Below are 24,888 nucleotides of genomic sequence, written 5' to 3' on the forward strand. Positions count from 1 at the left end.
GTTAGTTTTTTAGTAAAGACCCAAATCTTGGACAGAACCCCTGTATTTGTCAATAGAGTAAATATTAAGTCTATAACCCTATCAGGATCTCCACCGTTTTGACACTGATTTTTCCAGATCCAGCTAAATTCTGTAATATAAAGCACACTAGAAAGGTACATATGGCAAATGTACAGTTTATAGCTACGGATGATAGCAGGCACAAAGAATCTAACATGAATTTATCTCTAAGGGTTGACTTGCTGCCAAAATATTTAAGCTATCTTTGTGTGTTATAAAATGTATACACATGCATGAGGACACTTTTGTACCAGGAGAAACGCATCAGTATAATTATACCAAGGCAGTGTCTCCAGGCAATGCACTAACAGAAAATGACAAGACAGGAAGTGTCTTTTGTTCGAAACAGAGTCAGCAAAGCTGTAAGCCTTCCCCCGCACTTGAAAAAGAATCCACAATACAGCTTTTTACATATAAGCCACAATTACTTTGTGGGATAAAAAGAAGCATCTGTCTCTTTCTGTGGCTTCCAAGACCACGTCCTATCACTCACTAGATCTCTGCAGCTCAGATGTCTTCAGAGGGAAGCTGAGCAAAGCAAGATGCAGGTGCCATTATTAATACAATGTGACATTGCAAAGGAAACTGGATTCCCTCCCCCTTTTTGTTCAGTTTCTATTACAAAGGCAATTCTTGCATTTAGCTTCCCCAGCTAAAATTTGAGAAATATATCAAGCAGCTGTATATACTCTTACACTTAAGCTTCAGAACACATTTTACAACATACAGCTTTTAATCCACTGCTGTACAAATTATTTTGTATTTAAACTGTGTAACTACGGTGCCATAGATCTCAAAGTTTAATCTACACGGGGGTTGGGAAGGAAGAGAAAGTCGTCATTACTGTTATTCACTCCACCTTCAACAACAGTTAGGAAGGGAGGGGAGGAGACTAAAAACTCAGTATATTTCAAACTTCTCAATTTAAAGATTTATACCAGAATAAAACTATTAAAATACTGTAACAGTGCATCCATATGAGGAGGTACATCCCTAACATTTCTTCTTCAGAAACTGTTATTGTTAACTTCTCTGGCTAGTCAAGTTTTTAGTGTAACCATCACAGCACCTGAGGTCACTTGGAAAGCCTGAGCAACTTGCAAGATTCATAAAAACAGAAATAAAGAAATGGTATGAAGCTCTACCTACACTCAGCAAATTCAGAATCAGCAATTCCAGTCACACCGAAACAAAGACCATGCAGTTGGCAAAGAACTGCAGTCCCAACACTCCAAAGGAAATCAGCAGTTATGTTTTGTGCAGCCAAGATATGCACCAAAATAACTAGAAGTCCTAAAGAGGCAGGGTCACTAACTCCTCCTGACATCTCCAAGGTCAGTTTTACTTGGCCATGACAGGATCCTCCAGATTTAGGGAAGACCAGTTCATGAAGCTATCAGCATAATGGTACCATGTCCCTTTTCCTTCTACTGTCTTCTTGATGACAAATATGGCCACATCCCATTCTCACTACCAGCTGTGCTTCTGACTCTTAAAGACAGTCTGCAGTTAGAATTTAAAAGTCACTTTAGTCTTCTTTAATTACATTATTGAGTGAAACAGAAACAGGAACACTGGCAGGAACATTCTACGGTCTGCATTGTGGACTCCTTATTTACATGGAAGGAGTTAATCCTCAAATTCTCACTATATAAACATTTTATGTTTTTAAAAATAATGTAATAGACTTTTCACAGAGTTATTTTGTTAAACTGGCACCAAAGCCACTGGGAATATGTCACATACTCATATTTCTCCTCTTCCTCCTGCAGTTCCTAAAATTACACAGGAAGTGAAGCAGGACTGCCAAATGACACCAGTGTTAGAATAAACTGTACTTCCAGGTTTTGTCAACGTGCTATACTTCAAGATGCGTTATTTAGTCTGTTACAAACTACTCTTAGTAAACCATTTTTTTTTTTTAGCACAGCTTTTCAGAAGACAGAAGAACAAAAAAGTACTTGAATTCAATAACTTTATTTGCTACGCTCTAAGAGTAAAAATTAAACGTTTCCAATCATAAACTGTTTATTCCCATTTCACTGGATTCCTAAACAGGTTTCACTCAGATTTTTCAATTGTTATGATCTTCTGAAAAAAATATACTGAGAGGAAAATAAACTCAAGTATCACAAACTATATTTCGAGTTTAATAAAAGATACCCTTACATTTGATATTGGTTTATCTGTAATTGCTATACCAGGCACACAAACACACAAACACGCTTACTTTTTATCTTACAACAAATCCTCTGACTAAAACTAACCTTGATCAAACATATTATGACTTATGAATTCTCAGCAGCTTCTAACTGTAAATCCTTTGTGTTATTCATTGTAGAGATTTAGCTGATTACAGGCACACATTAGAAATCTCCCATGACTTCAAAAGGACTGTTCAAGGCATTAGAATAGAAAGCAGGAGCATACCAGGCAGCTTGCACACTGCCAGAGTAAATTAAAAATGCCTTTGAAAATTACATATCATTCCACTAATTTCCTCTGATCAGAGGAGTGAAAATCTGGATTGACACTTCCTTTCAGTGTAAGATGAAAATTCTGTGTAAAAATGAAGCAATTAAGTCCCACTTCTTTTGACATTTTCTAGCATGACTCATGACCATCTTCAGCCTGCATTTAATAAAACATATTCGCATAAACTATTAAAAAAACACAATAAACTCTCTGCTACAGCCTTTCAATTCAATACTGCATTTTCTTGCAAAATTCGAGTTCCAAAATCAGTTTTCATTAAAGTGTGCCAGGTGGTTCGCAGCATTTAAAACCAAAACAAAGCAAGCAAACAAACAACAACAACAAAAAAAGAGTGGGGTTTTTTAATAACTCAGATTTTTAAAAGCATAAGTATTTCGGAGCTTTTTTAAAGAAGATCAGGATGTTAAAAACTATAGCAACAAATTTTGCTCATTTTTACTCCAAACCAGAATGTTAAAAGTTATTGCAATGAATTTTAATAAAAGAACAGCAAATTATTCTGCAATTTTATAACTTGAAAACACATGAGCAACAATATTACCTCTTTAGACTCCTGTAAAGAGGTGTTTTTATCTAACCAACAGTACAGATGCTCCAACACATCTATGAATGGTTTTCTCCTGCTATTTGAAAACAGTTTTACTGATCTCCGATTCTCCAACTCTTTTTCCAGCTGCAGCTGCAGACCCCACATTTTCCACCTCGCCTGCCACTCATTTCTACTCTCAGTCACCTGAGGATACAAATGTCAAAGTGTATTTATCCTTCAATGCTGCACGCAGTTCAAAAACCAAACAAACCAATCAAAATGTACCATGGCAGACAACGACATTATATTAAACTCTGGAGATGGGAAGAACACCACAGTCCCTAAAAAGGAAGACTCCTAGTAAGAACAGTACAAAGAAACACTACTGCAAACTGCATCACAGACATATGGATATATGGTATATGAACCCCACAGCTCTATCTGCTGCCTAGGAAAAGCCATTATTCAGGTTTGTGCTGGCAGCTACTGATAGCACATTTGCAGAGAATTATTTAAATAATTTAACAGAATAAACTAATACATTATTTACAAAAGAAAGCAATTCAGTTTCATGAAATGCTAAGCCAGTCTGAAATGGTTGTGAAGCAAAAAGGCTTTGAACATTCATACCCTGTCTTGTCATTAAACAATTACTAATCTTAATCAAGTGGAAAGTAAACAATTAATATTAATAGGTATTAACTTGGGTTTTGTCTGGCCGTTCAACTTCCAACTGCCAGAAAGGAAGTCTATATCCTGATCAGGTTTGAGCTGGAAATATTTACACATTAAAGGAAGCTTCTTTGTGGAAAATATTAAGCTAAGTGGGTTTTAAAGAGATCTGAAAGTCTGATTCTTATAGAGTTCTTTAAAATGTCTTGTAATTGTCTCCAACGACCTGCTCTCTATTCATCCTCCCCTTTGAAGTTTTGTCATTTTGGCATCCTTGCACAATCCCAGAAGAAAAATAAAAATACTCTTACTTGGTCTTCTCATGTTGTTCTTCCAGGTTGACACTTTTGAAGTACTTATTAGCATAGTTAAGAAATATGCTCTCTTTCTAAAGTACCTTCCTCATCCAACCTCCCTAAAATATGCATGGTTTGAGGATAGAGCAGTGTCTACCAGATAATGTTAATTCATGAGGAATGGCACAATCTCAGAAGGCATATCCATTTCAGCTTCTTACTGAAGGAACCCGGCATGACCCCTCCTGAAAGTTCAGGCCTTTCAGCTAAGTAGCACCTGATACCTTTGCAGCTCCCTGTTCCTACCCACCACCTGGCTAATGGCAAGAAGAAAGTATTCCATTTTTGCTCTCATTGTTTCTATTAAGGTACCTCCAAGCTTTTCTCTCAGTGAGAGGGCTTCCTGTGCCACAAACCTCTTAACCTTCACTGTAATGTCACACCCACACTGGCAATCTGGAATTAAAAATCCTTCTTACACTGAAAAAAAAACAACTTAAAAAAAGAAAAGAGAAAAGAGAGAAAAATCCAGGGTAGAGCCAACACACAAGATAATTACTTACCAAACCGAGACTATATTAACATTAGTTGCTTAACTAGCTTCCTACTATGAAATAATTCAAGTTCTTCTGAAAAAGTGGGCATGCCACTGCACAGAAGCATTGCACACTGTCACGTGCGGCTCTGGCCAGATCATTTTCAGTCATGAGACAGGTTACACTGAAAACCACCAGATCCTGGGAATTAATTTTGAGGAAGCCTGACTACATAAATGGCTGTACTAATTTACTCCTCCCTTAGTCTCTGCTACAGTAAGGATTCTGGCCTATATAGACCCCTGATCTGACCTGGCTCGGTCATTCCTTTGTACACAGTCCTAGTTCAACTGGATCAAAAAAATCTGGGAATAAAAAAGATAAAGCTGTATTTCATGCAACAAATCTGACCTTTATAACCAAGACATATAACCACACCTTTATTCAAAGGTAAAAATCACATTCTAAATTGTGTCACCCTAAAGGGAGGAATGAAAATTACTGTCAAAATGCAATGCTCTAGTTAGTAGTAAAATATATCCACACATTCCTGTTAACAGGGTTGAAAAAGCTGATGCAATATATTGGTTTCTTGCTGTCCTACACATTACTACACATACCCGCATATTTAGCACATTTCAGTGTTCATACATGCTTTGAACAGCACAGTTCATTCATCCATGTGACTATTTTTCAACTCTGACAGCAAATTGAGAATCCGCAAAAGGAAGGGTTTAAGAACAGAAAATAAGGAGGAACAAATGAGAATGACTCACAAATAGGAAAATGGACAAACATTGTTCTAAACTCTGAGATTTTCAAAAGGCCCCTGGACTACTTAAGGATAGCTATTAACATGCATTTTCATTTCTACACTAGCAGAAAACTATGGAACACAACTTGCTCAGATCTTTGAATTTCTTAATGTTTGTTTTCATTCCGACTTGCTTTTGGCATTAAGCTTCACTATTCAAAGTGACAAAAAAATCTACACTAAATCAGAAATAATATCTCAAAAGAACCAGTAGATGGCAATAAAAACATCTGTGATAAATTTTGATTTTGGAAATAAACATAATCTGTGTTAATGTACAACCAGCAAAATTGTCATTTCTTTTTAACCTTGTTGATATGGTTCCAGGAGGCTTCTTGAAGCAGCAAACATTTATAAATTTTTATACAGACAAATCCATAAATCTTTCTCCCATCTGAAAGGTGAAAACACCCGCTGAGGTGAGAAAAAAGCCCCGAGAACAATCTGTTCCCCTGTTACTCAGAAGAATAACTTATCTAAAATATTTCTTAATTTTATACTCAAATAAACATACAATTTCAAGAACCTTCTGCAAAGTAAAATGCATATAAAATGCACGGATATTCAAGTTCATTTTTACTCTTAAAATGTTGTCAAACAATAAAATAAAAAAGTAGTAAAATTTGTTATGTCTTTGTACTTAGTCTTTATATAAGTCTCTATAGCTCTAGAAGCTTCCATTAAGTATTATACCAAAGCTATTCAACAACTACTGGTATTTTTTGCTACGGTTTCAGTTTGAAATTAAAGTATCAAACTCTTTTAATGTCTCATAATTTCAATTCTAAGAATAAATCCAATTACAGTGACTTACCTGTTTAGCATTGAATATAAAAATAAAATTTGTATGATATTAAAAGTAAAAACATACACAGATTTTTAAAGGAGGGCTTTTAGCTATGATTTCTTATGTATATATGTATATATATATGTATATATTATGTAAATGTTCACAGTTGAGGCAGAGTTATTTTAGAACAATATGTTAATTGAAATCAGTGGTGTTTCGGATGAACCTTTTTTAACATTCAGAATTAGTAATGCTGCAGAATTATTTTATATATGTATACATCAATGAACCAAATAATTACACAATTTACATAAAGTGCATTTTTCCATTTCTCTTTCTGTATTTTCCTATTTTCATCACAAGTGCAAGCACAGATAGGTCTTGGCTAGGATATCTGTTTCACTGACATAAAATACTTGACAAATTAAATTGCCAAGTATTTTCCCAAAAATGAACCACAAAGCTGTCAGTAAGGTTTGCACCTTGCCATGAAACACTTCAGAAAAAGAGACTTATATGTAACTCTCTAATTAATATCTACTCACTATAGCTAAACACTCATTTTTTTTTTCAAATACATTTAACTATTTGAAAGAAATGTAAACCATACATCCAATATTTACCAGTAAGTACTCTGCCTTACATTTATACTTGAAAACTGACAAAATACTCAGGTTATAAACAAAGTGTCCTCATCCAATATATATGCATGCATGTCAGTGTGGAAGAAACACATTGCCACAGAAAAGAATTAGCACATGGAAAGACAGATACCTCACGACTGTTGCCAAAAATATTTCAGCAGTAAGAAAGTTAAAATGGTTGTACAATGCTCCCAGAAATTATTTTCTCTGATTAAAGAGCAAATAGACTTAAGATAAAGAAAGAATACAGACTGTAATGAGCAGAAAGGCATAAGGGGATAAGCCACACGAAAAGCCCTTGTTTTTCTGAAAGTGGCACTGGCAACTTGGAAAGCAGAAACTGAAAATCTGGAGGGGATCTGTCAGAGGGCCATGTCCAGGGTTGAAGAACGTGACATATGAACACAGTTTGAAGAAATTAGGTTTGCTACCCTTGGACAGGATTAGGCTTGGAAGGGTGGCAAAGATCTGATCACAGTCTTCCAATGCCTAACAAGTAGCTTTCAAGCAGACAGATGTACCCACTTCACAAGGATGCACAGCGAAAGGACAAGAGGCCATGAGCCACAAGTTGCACCAGGGACATTTTTCCTTGACATAGAGAAAACCCACAATTCTTTGCCATGAGAATAATTAAACAGTGAAACAGGCTGCCCAGAGAAGTGGTGAACTTTCCCTCATGGCAAGTATCCAAGCCTTAGCTTATCTTGACAAGAACATGGACAATGTAATCTAGGGTCTTGCTTTCAGCAGAAGGTTAGCCAAATAACCTCCAGAGGTCCCCTCCAATCTACACTGCTGTCTGATTCCATATGTGAAAACTGCAGTTACTGTGTTACATTACTACCTGTCACAAATGCAGAAATAATTCAGTAAAACAAGCACTTTATGCACAGCTGTTTTGCTATAACTTTTTCACTTTTATAACCCCACTAGTGTCAATGGATTTATATATATGTGTATGCTGATGCTGCCTACTTTTCTGCATTTTTTTCCCAGCTTCTTTACTATGTAAAGTTGGCCAATGCATAAGTGTATATTTAGCATACCTGCTAAATCCCAGACTCCTGAGTTCTACATGAATAAAGCTATTTGCTCCACACATGTGGAACACCACTCCATGCAGGACCATGCCTTACTTCTGTCCTGTCAGAATGAAACTGTGTACATTACTGCCAGGAAATTAGCCAACTAGTACTGTTTTGTAAAAAAACAGTTACTCGACTTCACTGGAAAAAAATAGATTGCACTGAAATCTGTCACTAAACATTTAAGGATTTTTTTAAAGGGAAAAAGAAAAAGGAAAATACTGTAACTTTGATGTAACAATCCACCTGAAATTGCTTTTGCTCAGGAAGTGGATTCAAAAGATCTTTAACTGCATTCAGGATGCAATGTTTACTGATTTTCAAGTTTATGTAGAACGCAAATTATGATGATGCCTTGTCACCTACTAGACTCCAAACTGCTTGACTCTGATAGTGTTTCCCAGTTTATTTGGCACATCATCTCAGAAACAACTGTCAAGCTTACTGTTGAGCTGACTGAATGTTGGGCCCATTATACTGAGAGCTCAGCAGAAACTCAGTTTCTATTGGAGACCATAAGGCCATTGATGAAGAAATAAACTTAATAAAATGGAACTCTAGAGAAAAGTAGATGTACCAGACAACTTTCAAACACTTTGATTTTGGATCAGTTTTATAAACAAGCTATGATTCCCACTTTCCAGCCTTTGATAAATGGACTGTCAGCCTCTCCTCATCTAGAAAAAACAAGGGTTACTTCCCTTATTCCACTCCATACTTCTCATAGAAATGACTTTTCAGTACAGGTTTTTTTATGATGTTCATGAAGATCTGATTTCAAATCTTTATGAGAACTCTATGAAATTAAATCGACGCAGCCCCATTGTTTAAGCCATGTTTACTACAAATACGCCGGTCATATCATTATGCGAAGGTCCCATCTATACCCGAGCTGACTACATTCTTCCCTAAATCATATTTGTGGTCTGTAAGGTCAGATTTTATACTGCAGTTATCAAGAGAAAGCTCCGTTATTACTTACTATTTCCAAGCTAATCCCCAAATGCCTCCATGTGATGTAGAAGGTGCAGGCTAAGTGCACTTCCACAAAAAAGCGTTGCATTAGTTTACCACACTTGAATGCTGGATACACGAGTTACTTTTGGAGATCAGGATACATTCACATTAAGCTGTATTTTACAGCTTTGCTTCAAAAAACTCCTGCTGATGTACTGTTATAAACAAAAATCACTACTAAGAGTTGCACATACAACTGATTTCTTGAATTCAATTTTCACAGTAGTCCCAGAACTGATTTAATTACAATTCTTTGAATTTATGAGAGTCTACTTTAAAAAGAAACAGTCACTAAGAACAAAACTCTATGTCAACAGTTTTCAAAGAAAAATAAAAAAAGCACTGCAGAATTAAGGTTAGACCTTGTTTTAACCCACTCCCTCAACAATCCACTGAATTTCTCCAGAGTAATTTCCTTTTTTTTTTCTAGGTTCAAATTAGTGTAGGAAGTCAGAAGCGATTGGGAACAGTTTCACAAGAGCACAGACGCGTGCTTGGAATGTCCTACTTTGCACCTGCGGTACATACCAGAATTATGTGTGTACAGTAAAGTCTGAATAACGAGACACACCACAAGATAAACTATTTAAAAATTCTGTTAATAGGGATTTATTGTTTCCTGTTTTAGGACGTTTGCTTACTTCTTTTTGTTGGAAAACTGCACTGGCTGCACACAGTTAGCATGCATCCATACGTAAAAGAGGGGAGTTTCATCATTCTGCTCCTGGTTCAAATCAAGTTGCCATGGAAGCAGATGTTGAATTGATGAAAATAGGTCAACTGTTCAAAAAAAAAAATCACTGGTTTAATACTTTAAAAAAAATTACTCTATGGGATTTTAATGCTTGCCATTATTTTGCAATTGTTAATATTTTATTCTGTGCTATTCTAATTAGCATTTACTTCACTCACACAATACATGTTCCCACCAAAAATGTAGCCAGCAGTAGAGTTAGAGTTGTTAATGAAAATAAAAATATTTTGTTTAAATCTGTAGGGGCTGGGTACAGAATGCTTACAAGAATATCACTCACAGTTCTTCATTACTCCAGTAGTGGATGGTGCTAAACGTTGCCATATACACAGTTTCCATTTGAAGAATATTATTATTAAAAAGCACTAGCATTTTTTGAAAAAAAAAAAAAAAGAAAAAAGAAAACAACAAAGCAAAACAGGACATTGCTAATACCTATGCTTGGCTTTGACAGCAACGGTGCTTTTCTGTTTAGCTTTGCATCAAACAGCTACATGAATATCAAACTGGAGTCTCAATTACTTAAAACCTATTAAAATACTTAGCTAAGATTTAAGTAGGCTACCCCATCAATAGAACACGTGAAAACATACTTAACCAACTCAAATAAATTTTTTCTTAACATTTTCAAACTGCCTGCCAAGCTGCTGTCAAAACAGCATAAACACACCGTAAAATACTCATCTTCACCTGCAGCAAACACCAGAAAGTAAAATAACTCACCTGAAATATATTTCTGAATCTTTGCTACGTGATCTGAAACACTTTCCTATCAACACCCTGATACATCTGAATTTTTTCCTACCTTGACTGATGTAGTTTAGATGCACCAGGTTTGTCCTAGAGGTTTAATGTGATATATTCTGTTCCTGAATTTTTCTTTACCACTGAAATGCAGAGTTTAATTATCAATAAATATAGTAAAGGTGCAGGGGAATATGGGTAATACATGAGATTGTGCTCCTTTCACAGTTGAGAGATCTTCCTGTAGGTTAAATAGTACTTAAAGGAGAAAGGCTCAATGGTGCAAACGTCCCACAAATTAATCCAGCACAAACCTGCCATAGCACTACTGTGTGTCTTTCACACATAGTTGCTTCTGCCCTGTTCCCTAGTGAACTGGGTCAGACAGCTCCTCCCAGATCAATTCCCTAATCTGGGTCATTATGCACCAGATAAAAGAAAGTCCCAGTGTAACAGATAAGATGGGAATTAATATACAGGAAGCAAAAGCAAAACCAGCCTCATCTCTTTAAGCTGCCATAAATCTGTACTGCTGTTGTTCATGGTCCCACAGCATCTAGTAACACTCCCTTCTTTCAACATTTAGTAATCAATGTTTTAACCTGAAATATGTACAGCAGAACTTCTGTTAAAAAAATAAATTTCTGTAACAGGATATGTTTACTGTCAACACAATTGAAAACATCTTCAGCAGAAGCAAAGCTTATGTTTGCTGTGTTCACTTTCATATAGTTTTTAAAATAAAATTTCTGTATATGTTTCACTTTGGAGAACACTTCTGGACTCCAGAAAGTTCATAATTTGTGTTACAAAACTTTTTGCAAGATTGTAGAACCTGAGATAGTCTCTATCTCTTCAGACATTAAAACAAATAAAACAAACCAAACAACAACAACCAAAAACCCCACTCCCATGAAGTTGATAAATACTGTTTAAAAGGTATTGAAAGAGTGTCCTTATGGAGACTGCAAAAGTCTTAGATTTCACATTGAATAGTTTTGCAACTGTTTATAACCAACAACATTCCAAAAAAAAAAATCACATGGCTTGTTATGCTGCAGAAACATACTGTAAGACTCATATGTTGGTTCTGTATCTTTGTGTTTGTAATAACAGGAAAATAGACACAAACCCCTCAGACTAGCATATTTAACATTATCAAGCATACTGGATACTTCTCATTAAAACTATTTTTATATAGACCTTTTCTGACCAGTGCATTATGGCTTGCTTTGTTGTTCTCGGTTTTAGTGGTTTTTTTTTAATTAAGAAGAAGAATAAGAGAAAACTTTCCTTTAACCAAATGGCTACCTTCCCTCTCCACTGGCTCATCCAGCATTAGCCTCCAACAGTCCCTTCACACAACGTTAATTATAGATTGGTGGTCTTCAGCAAAGTTGCTTCTCTGTATAAGGCAACATTTTCGCCCTCTTCCCCTCAGTACTAATTTACATTTCCTCTCCAAATTTTCTTCCTTTTGTTTTCTGAATCTCCCTTTCCACAATGTTTAGAGCTGATTTGAGATACAACGTTAAAAAGTAATTCCAAGAGCTACCTAATTACCATGATGCAATTTCTGTCCCCTAAAGGGCTGCATATAAGCAGAATTTAAATTTAGAGAGAAAAACGCTGATATTCTCCCATGGCCCAACAGGAAACAGAGGTCAGCCCAGAGATCACCCAGCCAGCTTCACATTCAAACAGATAAAAGGAGAATACATAGCAAGTCAAGGCAAAACCAGTTCCATTTCTTTAAGCTGCCATGAATTCATCCTGCTTACAGTTAGTCATACAGTTTTCATAGTATGATCTCTCTAGATATGTTGTCCATGTATATATAGTAATGAACTATATCATTATAATTAATTTACCAAATTAGTTTTATATTACAATACCTCACAGACATTAATGTAAACGTTCACACGTTAATAATTGAAGAGCAATTCGATTGGGCTGCCTGTAGAGCCCAACTTCAGCAAACTAGCTGACATGATTCATATTTGGAGTTAACTCTGCAAAACTTACGGCTTGGAAAATAAAATTCAAAGCAAGTTCATAATTCATTGCATAGCATTTAACACCTGTAAAAAGAGCAACGAAGAAACATGTGCTCCTGATGCACCTCGGGAAGGCGATGCACTTTAATAACTACACGTACACAATCCTGACCTGTTGCCACAAGGAAAGGAATCCAGTTCCTAAAGGCTAAAATAGCATTATGATGAAAGTCAAGGCAATGCTCTACAAGAAAACTCTGAAGGGAAGGTATATAAGGGCAAAGTCCTGCAATCTCAGTTATTACGTAAAATGTCCAGAAACATCCCTCCATGTCTGAAAAGGAATGACACTCAAGTGCTTACTACATAGAATTAGGAAAAGACTAAATCCAAATGCTCTTACAATTATCAGTATTTAGTCGTTTCACATAAGCCTTATAGGATACATCCATTAAGGATTATGTACTAAGTCTTTTTAGGGTATGCTGGGGCACAAACCAAGCAGAGAAATAATCAGTTCACAAAAACTTGATTATTTTGTGTCTTGAAACATCACTACTAAATACCTGAAATATATGAAGCCACAAAGACACAGTATCTTGGGAATGCATGGGAAAGTATGGCAACAGCATTCACAGTACATGAAAACACAGAAAAGAAAGGAATCAAGTAGCAAGATTCTGAAACTCTTCTTTAATAGGGAAATCTTCACTTCCTTTTAATATAAGGTGTGAGGGAAGTCTACTTCCTGTTGTCATTTTCACTGGTGTTTGTGTTATTTGCCAAAACATGCCTTGTTGGAAGGCACACTTACCTCTACGAATGCCACAGTCAGAACAAGGTCCATTTTTGAGTCTGGGAAAAGGGCATCCACTTGTGGAGACATTCCAATCAGCATACAATTAGTAACAACTGATATTACACTCATAGTTTCAAAAGCCAACTGAAATAAAACACAAATATATTGATAGTTATGACCATTAACTCTAATTTACCAGTCCCCAAATTGCTCTGGACAATACCTCTCCCTTCATTAAAGCCTCAGAAGACCCATTAGCTTAAATTTTTACTTTCCTTTATCTTTTGAATTCTATGGCATATGACTTGTTTGGCAAGGAGTCCAGACTCCATCAGCTTGACAGGCAAAGACAAAACCTCAAGGTTGTAATCTGAACATGCAAAGTATGCACTCATCTACAGTTGTACTCCTGAACAAATTTATTTCAGGATAAAGGAAAAATTGCAAAGTTCATAGAGGAGCTAATATTCTTTTTTTGGGGTTTTATGTGAATGCTAAGTAATGGTAAAAAAGATAAGGATGGTTTAGAATGACTTTTCTAAATCACAACTAGTTGCACAAGCTGAAATTTACTGAAAGATTTACATTTAAACACATGCAATAGCACAAGTCTAAGAAGCTCCTGCCTACAGTGCTCCCACAAAATGTCTGAAAATATTAACACAGCTTAACAATTACATTTGAAATATAATGGTTACTTATTCCAAGGTCCTGTGTGGAAGGAGAAAGACTGACATTGAATTGTAGCAACTGTCACAATGAATTAGCAGAATCCTTGAAAACAAGCTGGTGACTCAGTTTACCTGGTAAAATAATTCCAGTATTCCTTTAACAAATCTTTCAGCAAATACCCCAATTTCCAACATGAAAGAGACAACTTGAAAATTTAGTTATTATTTTTAATTCACAAAGAAAATTAATTAGTTTAAAAAAATCATTAAAAAAAAGGCTGTACCAGTAATGCTATAATTTTTCAGCCTACTCCCTTGATTGAAACAAATTATTCTAGCCAAACCAAATGCTATTATACACCTGCAGCTATCCTTGTGACTTATGACCACAGCCTGATCTTTCTGGTGCTCACACCACTGGTCAATGTAGCTACGCCATCAAGATGTCAGCAGTATAGATCTGGACTGAGAAAATACATCCCATGTTAAAATGCAACTAGATTACAAGTCACCCATTTTAATGACATATTATTAAAAGACTCCTTGTATAAGTCCACTTTATTAATATCTATGTGTCCAGTGAACATTGCTCAGAATCCCTGGTTTGCATTTTCGTTTTTTAATCCTTGTTTTTTACAGTATGTTTCACTTGGTTTCATTATTTCATTTCTCATCTCTCCTTTGTTTAATTTGATAATATTTACAACTCCTCCAAATTAAATAACTGATTAGTTAATTGTGAATTTTGTCTCCATTATATATCACTAGAAAACATGTTAAATAAAACTAGAATATCGCTTAGAAAGTTCCTCCAACTGACTTCACACTCCCTTATCAAGCCACTGCTATTAGAGAACGCTAGAGTCTCCAGATGAAACCTTGTCGCCTCCTTTCTTTTCAGAAAAAACTCTGGTCAGGATCAGTTCACTGATGCAACATATTCAATGGCCTCCAAAATAGCTGGTGCTAGCATGATTGCATGGGCAAACAATTGAGAACAGAAAATCCTTAACCCAGTACTACTAGTATGAAATTGTTTGGATAGACTACAGTGTTCAGGCTGTGCAGAAAGTTCCAGCTCCTGCTCACAGATCCAGATTATTTTAAAATTAGTCAGTTTGAGTACCAGTGATCACAAGGGCACAAGTCAAGCATGTGGCTTGACTGAGCTCCATGCTTCTGAGATTAAATCAGATATCAACATTTCTAAAATACATGGGCTATAAAGAGTACCGCACAGTATCTGGAAGCTTTGCTTTGTTGCAGTTGCAACAGGAGTACAATACATACACAAGAACTAAAAGAAAGATTTGTTTTCTTTTCAAAGGCAACTGAAAGACACATGGTCAAAAACCCCACCAAAAAGACCCCACCACTATTGTTGGATAGATAATATTCTAAGGCATTGAAGAGAACAAAATACCTACTGAACTTGGAAGTGGCTCATGGGCCAAACACACAGTTCAAATACTTTTATTGAAACCTCTTTTAAAACAAATGGACAGAAAAAAAAAAGACACAAAAATTACCTGCCAAACACCAATATTTGCTGTGGGTTCTGCAAATGGACGCTTGTAAACCCTGCACATCTTCAAGGCATCAGAGTAGATCTCTGTGATGTTGTTTAACACTGCAAAGACAGCTGCCAGTGGGTAAACACATGAGAAAAGACTCACATAGCCAAACTGTAAGAACAACTCCAGGTAATCATCAAAAGTACCCTGAAAAACAGAGCAAAAATAAGAACAACTGTAACCTGCAAAAAACACATGAAGAAACACAAAAATAATAATACAGTTGCAAATACATTTCCTCATCCCGAATGAGTTTTTTGGGAATGACTGCTGATAGAAAACAACAAGAACTAAAAAAGACTCCAATCTAGTTAATTTGGAATTATTCAATTAATTAAAACTTCTTATAAGGGGAGGCCAAGGTTTTTCCTTTTACCTAGTGCATTTTCTGGAAGTCACACTTATAACATGAAGTATGAACACATTCATCCTATTCAAGCTCCTGACTATCTCAGTGAAGCAGTAACAGAAGGAACAGTGGGGAATTGGAAAACAGCACCATCATTTAAACTGTCAGAATATTCTTCTAAGAGTATTGTGGCAATAGAAGTCCCAGTATTTCAGACTGTCCATGAAAGACCTAACAGAAAGGTTGGTTTGGTAGATAGGCAACTCTTTTCTCATGCTTCTGTTTATTTATTTTAAAATGGGTAGGTCAGAGTTAGTGGGCCACCTGGAGGCTGAAATGGCACAATGCAGCACTGATATCTGAAAGGAACGATTAGTGCAAACAAACAAAACCTATTTTAACAAATCCACAACATGTCTATCACCTGATCTTTAAACCAAGAATGTGGATACTTACATGCTTATTAAGTATTCACATGGAGGTTTATCATATATTTGCATATTGGTTTTGTAGTATTAATAATAGTTTTCTGTTACTGCAGCAATTATTTATAAAAGAACCAAAACAACCACTTTTAAAGAAAAAGCATTCACTGAACAAGAGATGGTGAAATACCACAAAGAAGTTAAACTGGGATCTAGCTATCTTTTATTTACACGGACTCACATATTGACCTATGTCTCAAAATTTAAATCATGAAAACTTGACAGTAACTGAGATTATTACAGGAACCACATAAAACTGGTTGTGGCTCAGACACATGGTTCTCTAATATTTTTTGCCCATTATAGCTGTTAAACTCACTACCTTTTCCAGCATCTCTTACTTTTTTCTCTAGCAAACAGAGAGAGGTAGTAGAAGCCTGCAAGCTCAGAAATCAACACAGGGTGCTCTTTAGTTGCACTTTCATCTGAGATCGTTTTTATGTTGCGCAGTTTAGCTGGGTCTGACAAACCAATCTGCAGGCCAAACCACAAGAGCTACCTGACTTCTAAAGCCATTAAGATTTTTCCTCAGAATTTTGTACAAATTCTGAATTTTATTAGGGTCTTCCTTAGAGACATTGTGCAGGATCCCTCACTGAAGCAGCAGCCACATTATCTGCTCCTGCTATCCCTTTCTCAGACAACTGCTGCAGTCAGAGAGCATTGCTTCCCTTTGTGCCCCTCCTTCTGGTAACTGCACAGTGTTCCCACTGCTTCCTCACACCTTTCTTCTCATTTCCTTGCTGACTTCTGGAACAGCAGAGCATGAAAAGAAAATAAGTATTTATTTATGAAACTTTGTGTTAGGAAACAGGGAGTCTGGTATGATGTTCAAGAAATTTCTAACTGTGCCATTGTCAGCCATGAGATCAGCACATGAACTGTAGCATCAAGAAAACAAAACCAACAAAAATTCAGGGAGAAAATGAACTAGAGGAAAGAAGCAGAAATTATAAAAAAAAAAAATTAAAAAATTATTGCAGCATGCTTCTACATCTTAAATAGGGTTAAGACCTGGAGCTTTGAAAAGTGAGAGAGAACAAGGACAAAGAAAATGGAGAATGAAATGCTGAAGAGCACGTAAAGGAAGGAAAACAAAAGATAAAACCCTGAAAAATTCTGTCAAGATTCCCGATAAACTCCTCAGTTACTAAAAACAGTCAAATGCTTCCCCCTTGTGACAGTTTTAATTTTAGAAATATTCTTGTCTGCTGACAGCTCACTGCTTGCAAACAAATTAGTGGTCTAATATCACGTGTTCACAAGCACAGCACAATTACAATATTTAGATCAAAAATAAAATTAAGGCCTTGAGTACACAGTACCTTGAACTGAAACTGAGGCTAGCAGTGGACATGTCCAAAGCAAAGTCCTACCTCTACAACTGATCTCTTGGGTCCCTGCAGAAAACTATTCAGGGCACAACGGCACAACAGGTGCAGATTCATTTGATCCAGCTCTGCACAAGAAGCACTGGGCAATGTGACTCAAAGACACCACACTGGCTTTGTATGTGACAGCTGAGAACCAGAAGTCAGCTCAGGTCTAAGAGGCAGAGCTCATCCGCTCAGGCAGACCAAGGCCTGATGCTGACACACAGTTTTTGGAGCTGTGCAGGTGCAGTGCTGGACTGTGCTGATCAGTTCAGACATAACTCAGGGATATCTGAGTTCTCCAGTGCAAAACAGACATGCTGTCTAAATCTATCTCCTTCTGCATTAAACATGGGAAACACCATAGGAAAGCAAGCATTTTTAACATTTGTACTGTTTTTCAATTGTAAAGGTGCTATCTCTTTCTCCTTTTCCCATTTCATGGCACTTCATGCAGGAAGAGAGGAATGTTATATGGTATTAATATCAAATTTCAAACTGCTGATCTCTACCTTTTACACAAAAGGTACACTATCTAATGTAATTCTTACTCTGTAGAAGCATAAATCATAAAGTATTAAGACTCTTGTGACTGTGCTTGCAGCACCTGATCAAGAAAGCTATCAGCCAGTCTTTAGGGCCTTAACATACAAGCTGATGTCTGCTCTGTCAATTCCTTTAGAACTGCAAATAGTGAATTGCAAGAAGTGTGTTAAATACAATTAAAAATTATACTGGGTAAGAGGTGGTCAGGAACAGAACCAGGAAGACAGTGAGTGCAAAAGCTGTGGTTTCATGAAGAGGTTCCAGAGGCAGTATTGTTTCGAAGAGTTGGTTTCTTCTGCTCTCTCCATTTCTGGTCCCATCCACACAGAGTACACTCTCCCTCAGGCTTTAGTTTAACTGACCATTTAAACTAGTATCACTGCAAAATCAAATCAAAACAACCTCCCTCTTCCCTATGCCAGGCTACTCATCCTGGTAGCCTTCAGGTTACCCTTGGAGATTAAGGTTATATTACACAAATACTTCTTTCCACTGATACGGGATTAGGTAGCTCCAGATACAGCTGTTCATTCTTTCCCCTTTATTCTGGTGTGACTGGGATCCTGCACTGTATCCATTTCTTGATCCAGAGCACCATGGAGCTGTGTAAACAATACCACCAGCAAAACTGATGAAGCTGGAAATAAGCTGTCAGGCCAGACAGCCAGAAATATTTTCATTTGCCCTGGCTGATGACTCTGTCAACTACAGCCCAGAAAACTTTTAACTCTTTTACAGTGACAGAACATACCAAATAGGTTCCCATTTCTTTCTCCATGTTGACTTGTTCAGCTAATGACAGGTCTATATCAGTTTTCTGAGAACATGAGCGTTGCTTCATCCTCTTGCTATGTCTCTTTTGGAGCCAGTAAGGAAGCAAGGATTCTGCAAACTGATTGAGGATCTGCGAAGTTATCAGCAAAGTGGCCAAGCTCTTAAGTTTAAAAAAGAAATAAAAATAAACAGAATATGTATGATCATTTGCAATTCTGTGTGTTCTAGTGACACTGTGAGTTATTATACTATGACAAAACAAAGGGCAGCCTAACAAACCTAGCAATAGCATATGGAAAGTACGGATGCTCTAGTTCCCATTCTTTGCTATACACTGAAAAGGACAAAGTAGGAGTTAAAAGACTAAATATTTAGTGGATCTGGATGTATCCTGGAGTGCACCAAGTACAACAAAAGGTAACACTTAACATATGCCAATGACAATCCCAGAGCTAAACAATCTTTTTTTTTTTCTATGTTTTTCTCTTCTTGCTTTTACCTGAAGATAGACGAAATGTCACAATTGTTATGTCTGGTATAGATATGTCAAGTGTTTTGCTAGAGGTCACTTTAGAGGAATAGAGATCTTGAGCTGAAGTTCTTGTTGTACTGCTCATTATATCTGGAGCAAAAATATTTTCCTTATACCCATTTTTCATGCCTTTGAGTGCATGAAAGATATTAACAACAGAAAGTTGATTTAAAATACTAACTACAAATTATTTTTGCCTTTATTTATTCACAGACCCTTACTGTAGTCATAAACTTAATCATGCTCCCATCTTCAAGAGTCTCTCATTAAGAACACTGCAGAGATAATAACTTTCTAATATAAAAGGAAATAAAGAGGAAATGAAAATTTCCCAGCCTCATCTGTGTGAGGGAGTAATCAATTTATTTGAAAACAGTTCCTCATTTATACAGAAGGAAAGAATTGCTTTACTCCATTATGATTCTGCAACAGTGCTAGGGGAACTTAAATACAGAAGATGGATTTCTAAGAAAATATATGTGAAATATATTATTTGTCAAGCTAATGTTTTAGAATAATAACTAAATACTAAAGTCCTGTTTCAATCAATCCTTCATTTTCCGAGATTCATCAACATGCTTAAGATGTTCTTGGAACTCACCTGTCTCAAAAGTTTCATATCAAACAGCACAAAGGCAATGTAGAAGAGAGATGCAAAACAATTTAAGAAGTTGAACTGCAAACAAAAACATTCGGTTTCAGTGCTCAAGCAAAAGTTCAGATGCAGAACATCATCTAACTTAATATATGTCTTGACTAAATGGTTTCCATGCAGATGTAAATTGTTCCTTAAAATTTTCTTTACCATGTTTAAAATTTAGGTCAAAAAAATCAGATCTAACAAAAAAGTCAACAAAAAACCCCAAAACAAAACCACACATAAAAATATCAGCACACTGAAGGAAATAAAAAAGGAACTCTGGAAGAGACTTAATCTTTTCAAAAAGGAAAGAAGATTAATTAAACCAATCTTGGCAACTGCTTTTACTGAACATCTTATATGTAAATTTAAGATTTACAGTACAATTCCTTAGAATCAGTGTCACACCTGGATATACACCTAAAAGACAACTAAACAGATATGCATACACACAAAAGCTAGTTGTTCAGAGACACAAAGTAAATAGATCAGTATATACCACAAACTGCACAGGAACAGACAGACTGACATTTCCAGCCTCCTCTGACTGGTTGTCTGAATGATGGTACATAAAAGTTAACACAGGAACTTTTTAAAATACAGCTAACCATAAAATCTTCCAAAAACTAAATGGAATAGTTCCCTGTTGAAGACAGGATCACAGCAGTTAATAGGAAAACATATATAGAGAGAGAATCCTAATGAAAGAACAATCAATACAAATAAAAAGCTAACTTTCCACTATAAAAAGAGGTATCTAAAATGGTCTAACAGTTACTGCAACTACAATAGAAGTCTTGTTGACTCTGATATTTGTGCCAGTATTTGGCCTTGAACAAAACTGCAGGTCAGTGAGGTAATGCTAGGAAAGCACTAATAAAACACATGACACGCTGTCTTTTTAAATAATCTTAAAAGCTGCTTATACTACATACTTACCACTAAAACCTTCAGAATCAAATGATTCTGATATGAAGATTCCAGCCTGTGATTTTCTAAAATACCAACAAAATTTTTGATTAGTAAACAGAAGCTCTTATCATATACTAGACGTTGTTATACAAACAGTAAACACTTATCCTCCACCTAAAAATTATTTATATAACAGTTTATCGTCCACACCTAAAAATTATTTATATAACAGTTTATCGTCCAACACCTCACTTAATCTACGAAGCTTATCTGATGTACAATACTATCATACATGTTTTTGTCTACAACTCCGGTATTTTTTCTACTGCAAAGACAGAAACCACATTCATCATTCTTAACACTTAACAAAATGTTTCTAGCTATTGATTGTTCTTTGGCTGAAAACTAATGCAAGACTAATGGGGATATATTACAAAAAGTAACAATACCAAATTTAATTCAAAACCAGTAAATGCTCAAAGAAATACTCCCATCCATCTCCAAGGAATTTAGATCAGACTGTATGCTCTAAAGCAAGACCAGAGTATGTGAAGTTCAACAGATGCATTACTCATTCTAAATTAAGATTTTCAGTTCATTCAAGATAAACTGTTAGAAGCTAATGTTTCAGGAGGGCTTTTTACCAGCAGGCAAAAGAGGAAAGTGAATGGGAGATTCCAATTGTCAGATTTTTTTTGTCACCTTTAAAGGTCTGGCTAAGCAGTAACTGAGAAGGCAGCACACGAACATGAGCTGTGTCAACAAGGCTGAAAGGAGACACCCGTCACCTACAGACCTTGCTCAGCACAGACCAGCAGAGTTCTACTCTGACAGGGGTGCAAAGTGGGGCCTGACATGTGGAAAATGCACTCAAGTGACTGAACGCAATTTTTACTTTCAGCTTTCACTAAACGATCAGTTCTCATGATAAATGGGTGCAAGAGGTGTGCTTAAAATACCCCAGATTGTTTCCCATGCTTCGTCAGTTTAGCTGTGTAAGTCAGATGTTGCCTGAAAATATGTCAGGTGGGAAGGAAGGTAGGGCAGTCAGATGAGCTTTTCAGCCTATTCAAAGCACGGCAGCATAAACATATTGAATAGAACAGAAAAGGTTCAAGCTGTCAGTGTAGCAAATTGCATAAATACTGTCTCTGCTGAATATGAAACAGCAGCTTAAAACCAAAAATATCTGGACTAAAAAAAAAACTTGAGTTGCCTTTTAAAAGACATTTAAGTGTATCTGATCAACACAACTGGGTATTTTACAGAAGAACTTTTTCCTGCAGTGTAGTAAAAATAATGAAACAAAACTGTCAACTGAACCCTAGATATGAATTTATAAGTCATTATTTAAATAAAAACCTTAAACAATCCTAAACAAATCAAGAAATTGTTTGCTTTTACTATCTTGGCTGTCAGGTTGAATTTGCTGAACAAATCAATTTGGCATGCATAACCAAGCCCCACTTCAACACTTCTTTTTATTCTGTCTTCTGCATCAATCTTCCTTTTGCTTTATCTTTCTTCTGTTAATTTTCTGGGTCTCTGGCTTTAGTAATCTGGATTCTGTCCTGCAAATTAATGCCATATGGAGCTACACAAAGCAGTTAACTCTCCATTAGCTTCATCTATTAACTTTGTCTGAAAGTGACTGCACATGGCTGTCTGAAAGTGACTGCACATGGCTGTAGAAGTGCTAAAACTCAAAATAAACACTAGCATTTCACTGTCCTTATGTTAGGTTACAAAACACAAGGCCCAATCTGTTAAATATGCCACACATACACGGGGGAAAAAAAAAAAGGCAATCTATTACAACATTCCTCCCCTTCTGGGAGCCCCCGGTGGTGTAGAGGAAAACACACTGCACTGCCACTGCAGAGACCCGGGTTCGATTCCCGGTCGGGGCCCCTCCCCGGGCAGATGGAGCTCGTTAGCCCGTAAGGCAATCCATCTACGTCCTGAGGACCTCGCTGCCACCGTCCAAGCGTGCTTGGCCCCGGCAGATGAACCTCAGGATTAAAGGGTGGGCTCAGTTCCGCGCACACTGTGCCTCACCTAAAAAAAATCCAATGCGCAGGCTGGAAGGTGGAAAGACCTTCCCTGGTTCTTCGTTCGCGAAGAGACTGGCCACACACACACACACACCCCTCCCCTTCTGAAAGTGCCCAGAGAAATATATTTTGACAGGGACATGAAATCTCAGTCTTTGTTATATAAGTAGCATACATAAACGCTCTCATGTGACATTTAGTTGGTGGGTTTAGATTTGGTTCCATTACGTCAGTGCCTCTGCCCTCTGCACAGATGTATGAGTAGACTGAGACACACTCAGCAAACCCAGGTTTTGGGTACAACTTGCCAGGACAGTCCTTCCTGCTGCCCATCCACCTCTGAGCCCCTTCCTCACGCTCTCACCTTGTCCCTTTTGTAACCACTACGGCTGATACAGCGAAACAAAGAGCTAACTCAGGGAAGGGGGACTTCTGCACCAAAGGGAGAGAGCAGCTGAGGAAGAAGACAGGATCACCCCTTCTGATGACATGTCAGACTCAGAACAAATTAAACCAAGTACGAAACTGCAATCTCAGAACACTCAAAATGGTTATCTCTTTTACCCCACAGCAAAAAACTACTTCAGGAAATTTCTTCTGCATTCTGTTAAATAGGAGCTCACAGTAATGTATTCTACAAAGGAACAAAGTCTAAGCATCTGGGATTCTAACTTGAAGGATGAAGAATAAACAACTTTCTTACCCCATGATGTTAAGAATTCAGCAGCATACCGATAGATACGGTTCATAATTTCAATCACAACAGCATATATGATACTGGGCACATACAGCATCAAGCTGCTGAAAGTAGACTCATTCTCTTTGTGATAATCCAGAGCCCACTGTTCCAAGTCGAAGTAAATCATCATCACATACAGTGAGAAGTAGAGGCAAAGGCACACAAACGGTAAGGACACCAGATAAATCCGTAGCTGTCTCTTAATACTTGAGTACACTGGTTCCTCCCTCCCAGTGACAGGATTGATACCCAGGACACCATGGAAGCCTGGTCTTGGTTCTTCAAACTGTCGCTTCATCAACAGCGTCCCCCAACGGTATGTCAGGATGGCGCAAATCCGCTTCCAAACTTCCAGTATCACAGTGGACCAGAGCAGATTGAATGTGGCAAACATCACATATTTGTCATAGTCTTCCCATGCAAACACATAATAAGGAATCCCAATGACAGCCATTGGAATCAAAGCAAATGTGAAGTATTCTAAAAAGCCAAAGTAGAGAGCAATGGTTTCCCCAAAGTAGCAGCGTATGTCATCTGCAGAGAGAAATGAATTAAGACTACACTTAGCATAGATGTCAATACAATACCAAACCTGACTTTACATAAACTTTCCATTGGTCAGAATTTTTTTTTCCTAAATAACAAAGTGAATATTACTGGGGTTTTTTTCTCCTTCTCACCTATTCCAAAAACTCAGACCGTTATCTGAATTATTTTCTATTTATGTTGCATGTAATACACACACATAAACATACCATTCAGATGGTAGAAAAGTCAAATATCTCAGTAGTTACTATATCAACATCAGATATCCAGAGGAAGAAAAGAAAAAAAAAAAAAAAAAAAAAAAAAAAAAAAAAAAAAAAAAAAAAAAAAAAAAAAAAAAAAAAAAAAAAAAAAAAAAAAAAAAAAAAAAAAAAAAAAAAAAAAAAAAAAAAAAAAAAAAAAAAAAAAAAAAAAAAAAAAAAAAAAAAAAAAAAAAAAAAAAAAAAAAAAAAAAAAA

General features: G+C 36.5%; 1 protein-coding gene and 1 non-coding gene across 2 annotated transcripts in view; one reads left to right on the forward strand and one right to left on the reverse strand.

Annotated features, from left to right (window-relative positions):
- Window positions 1–24,888, reverse strand: part of ANO10 (anoctamin 10) — a 123,116-nt gene that overhangs the window by 85,681 nt on the left and 12,547 nt on the right. Inside the window, exons 6-11 of the mRNA XM_027897559.1 lie at window positions 23,850–24,419; window positions 21,120–21,175; window positions 20,142–20,216; window positions 18,986–19,168; window positions 15,437–15,628; window positions 13,252–13,380 (exon numbers count right to left, since the gene is read on the reverse strand). Coding sequence (XP_027753360.1) covers window positions 13,252–13,380; window positions 15,437–15,628; window positions 18,986–19,168; window positions 20,142–20,216; window positions 21,120–21,175; window positions 23,850–24,419 — 1,205 coding nt within the window. The remainder of the gene's footprint in view (window positions 1–13,251; window positions 13,381–15,436; window positions 15,629–18,985; window positions 19,169–20,141; window positions 20,217–21,119; window positions 21,176–23,849; window positions 24,420–24,888) is intronic.
- On the forward strand, window positions 22,931–23,002 carry TRNAG-GCC. The gene has a single exon. It is a non-coding gene; the product is annotated as a tRNA-Gly (tRNA).

The sequence above is a fragment of the Empidonax traillii genome, unplaced genomic scaffold, assembly GCF_003031625.1.
Source record: "Empidonax traillii isolate 1590-97213 ecotype Southwest subspecies unplaced genomic scaffold, ASM303162v1 scaffold19:size3308961, whole genome shotgun sequence".
Classification (NCBI taxonomy): domain Eukaryota; kingdom Metazoa; phylum Chordata; class Aves; order Passeriformes; family Tyrannidae; genus Empidonax; species Empidonax traillii.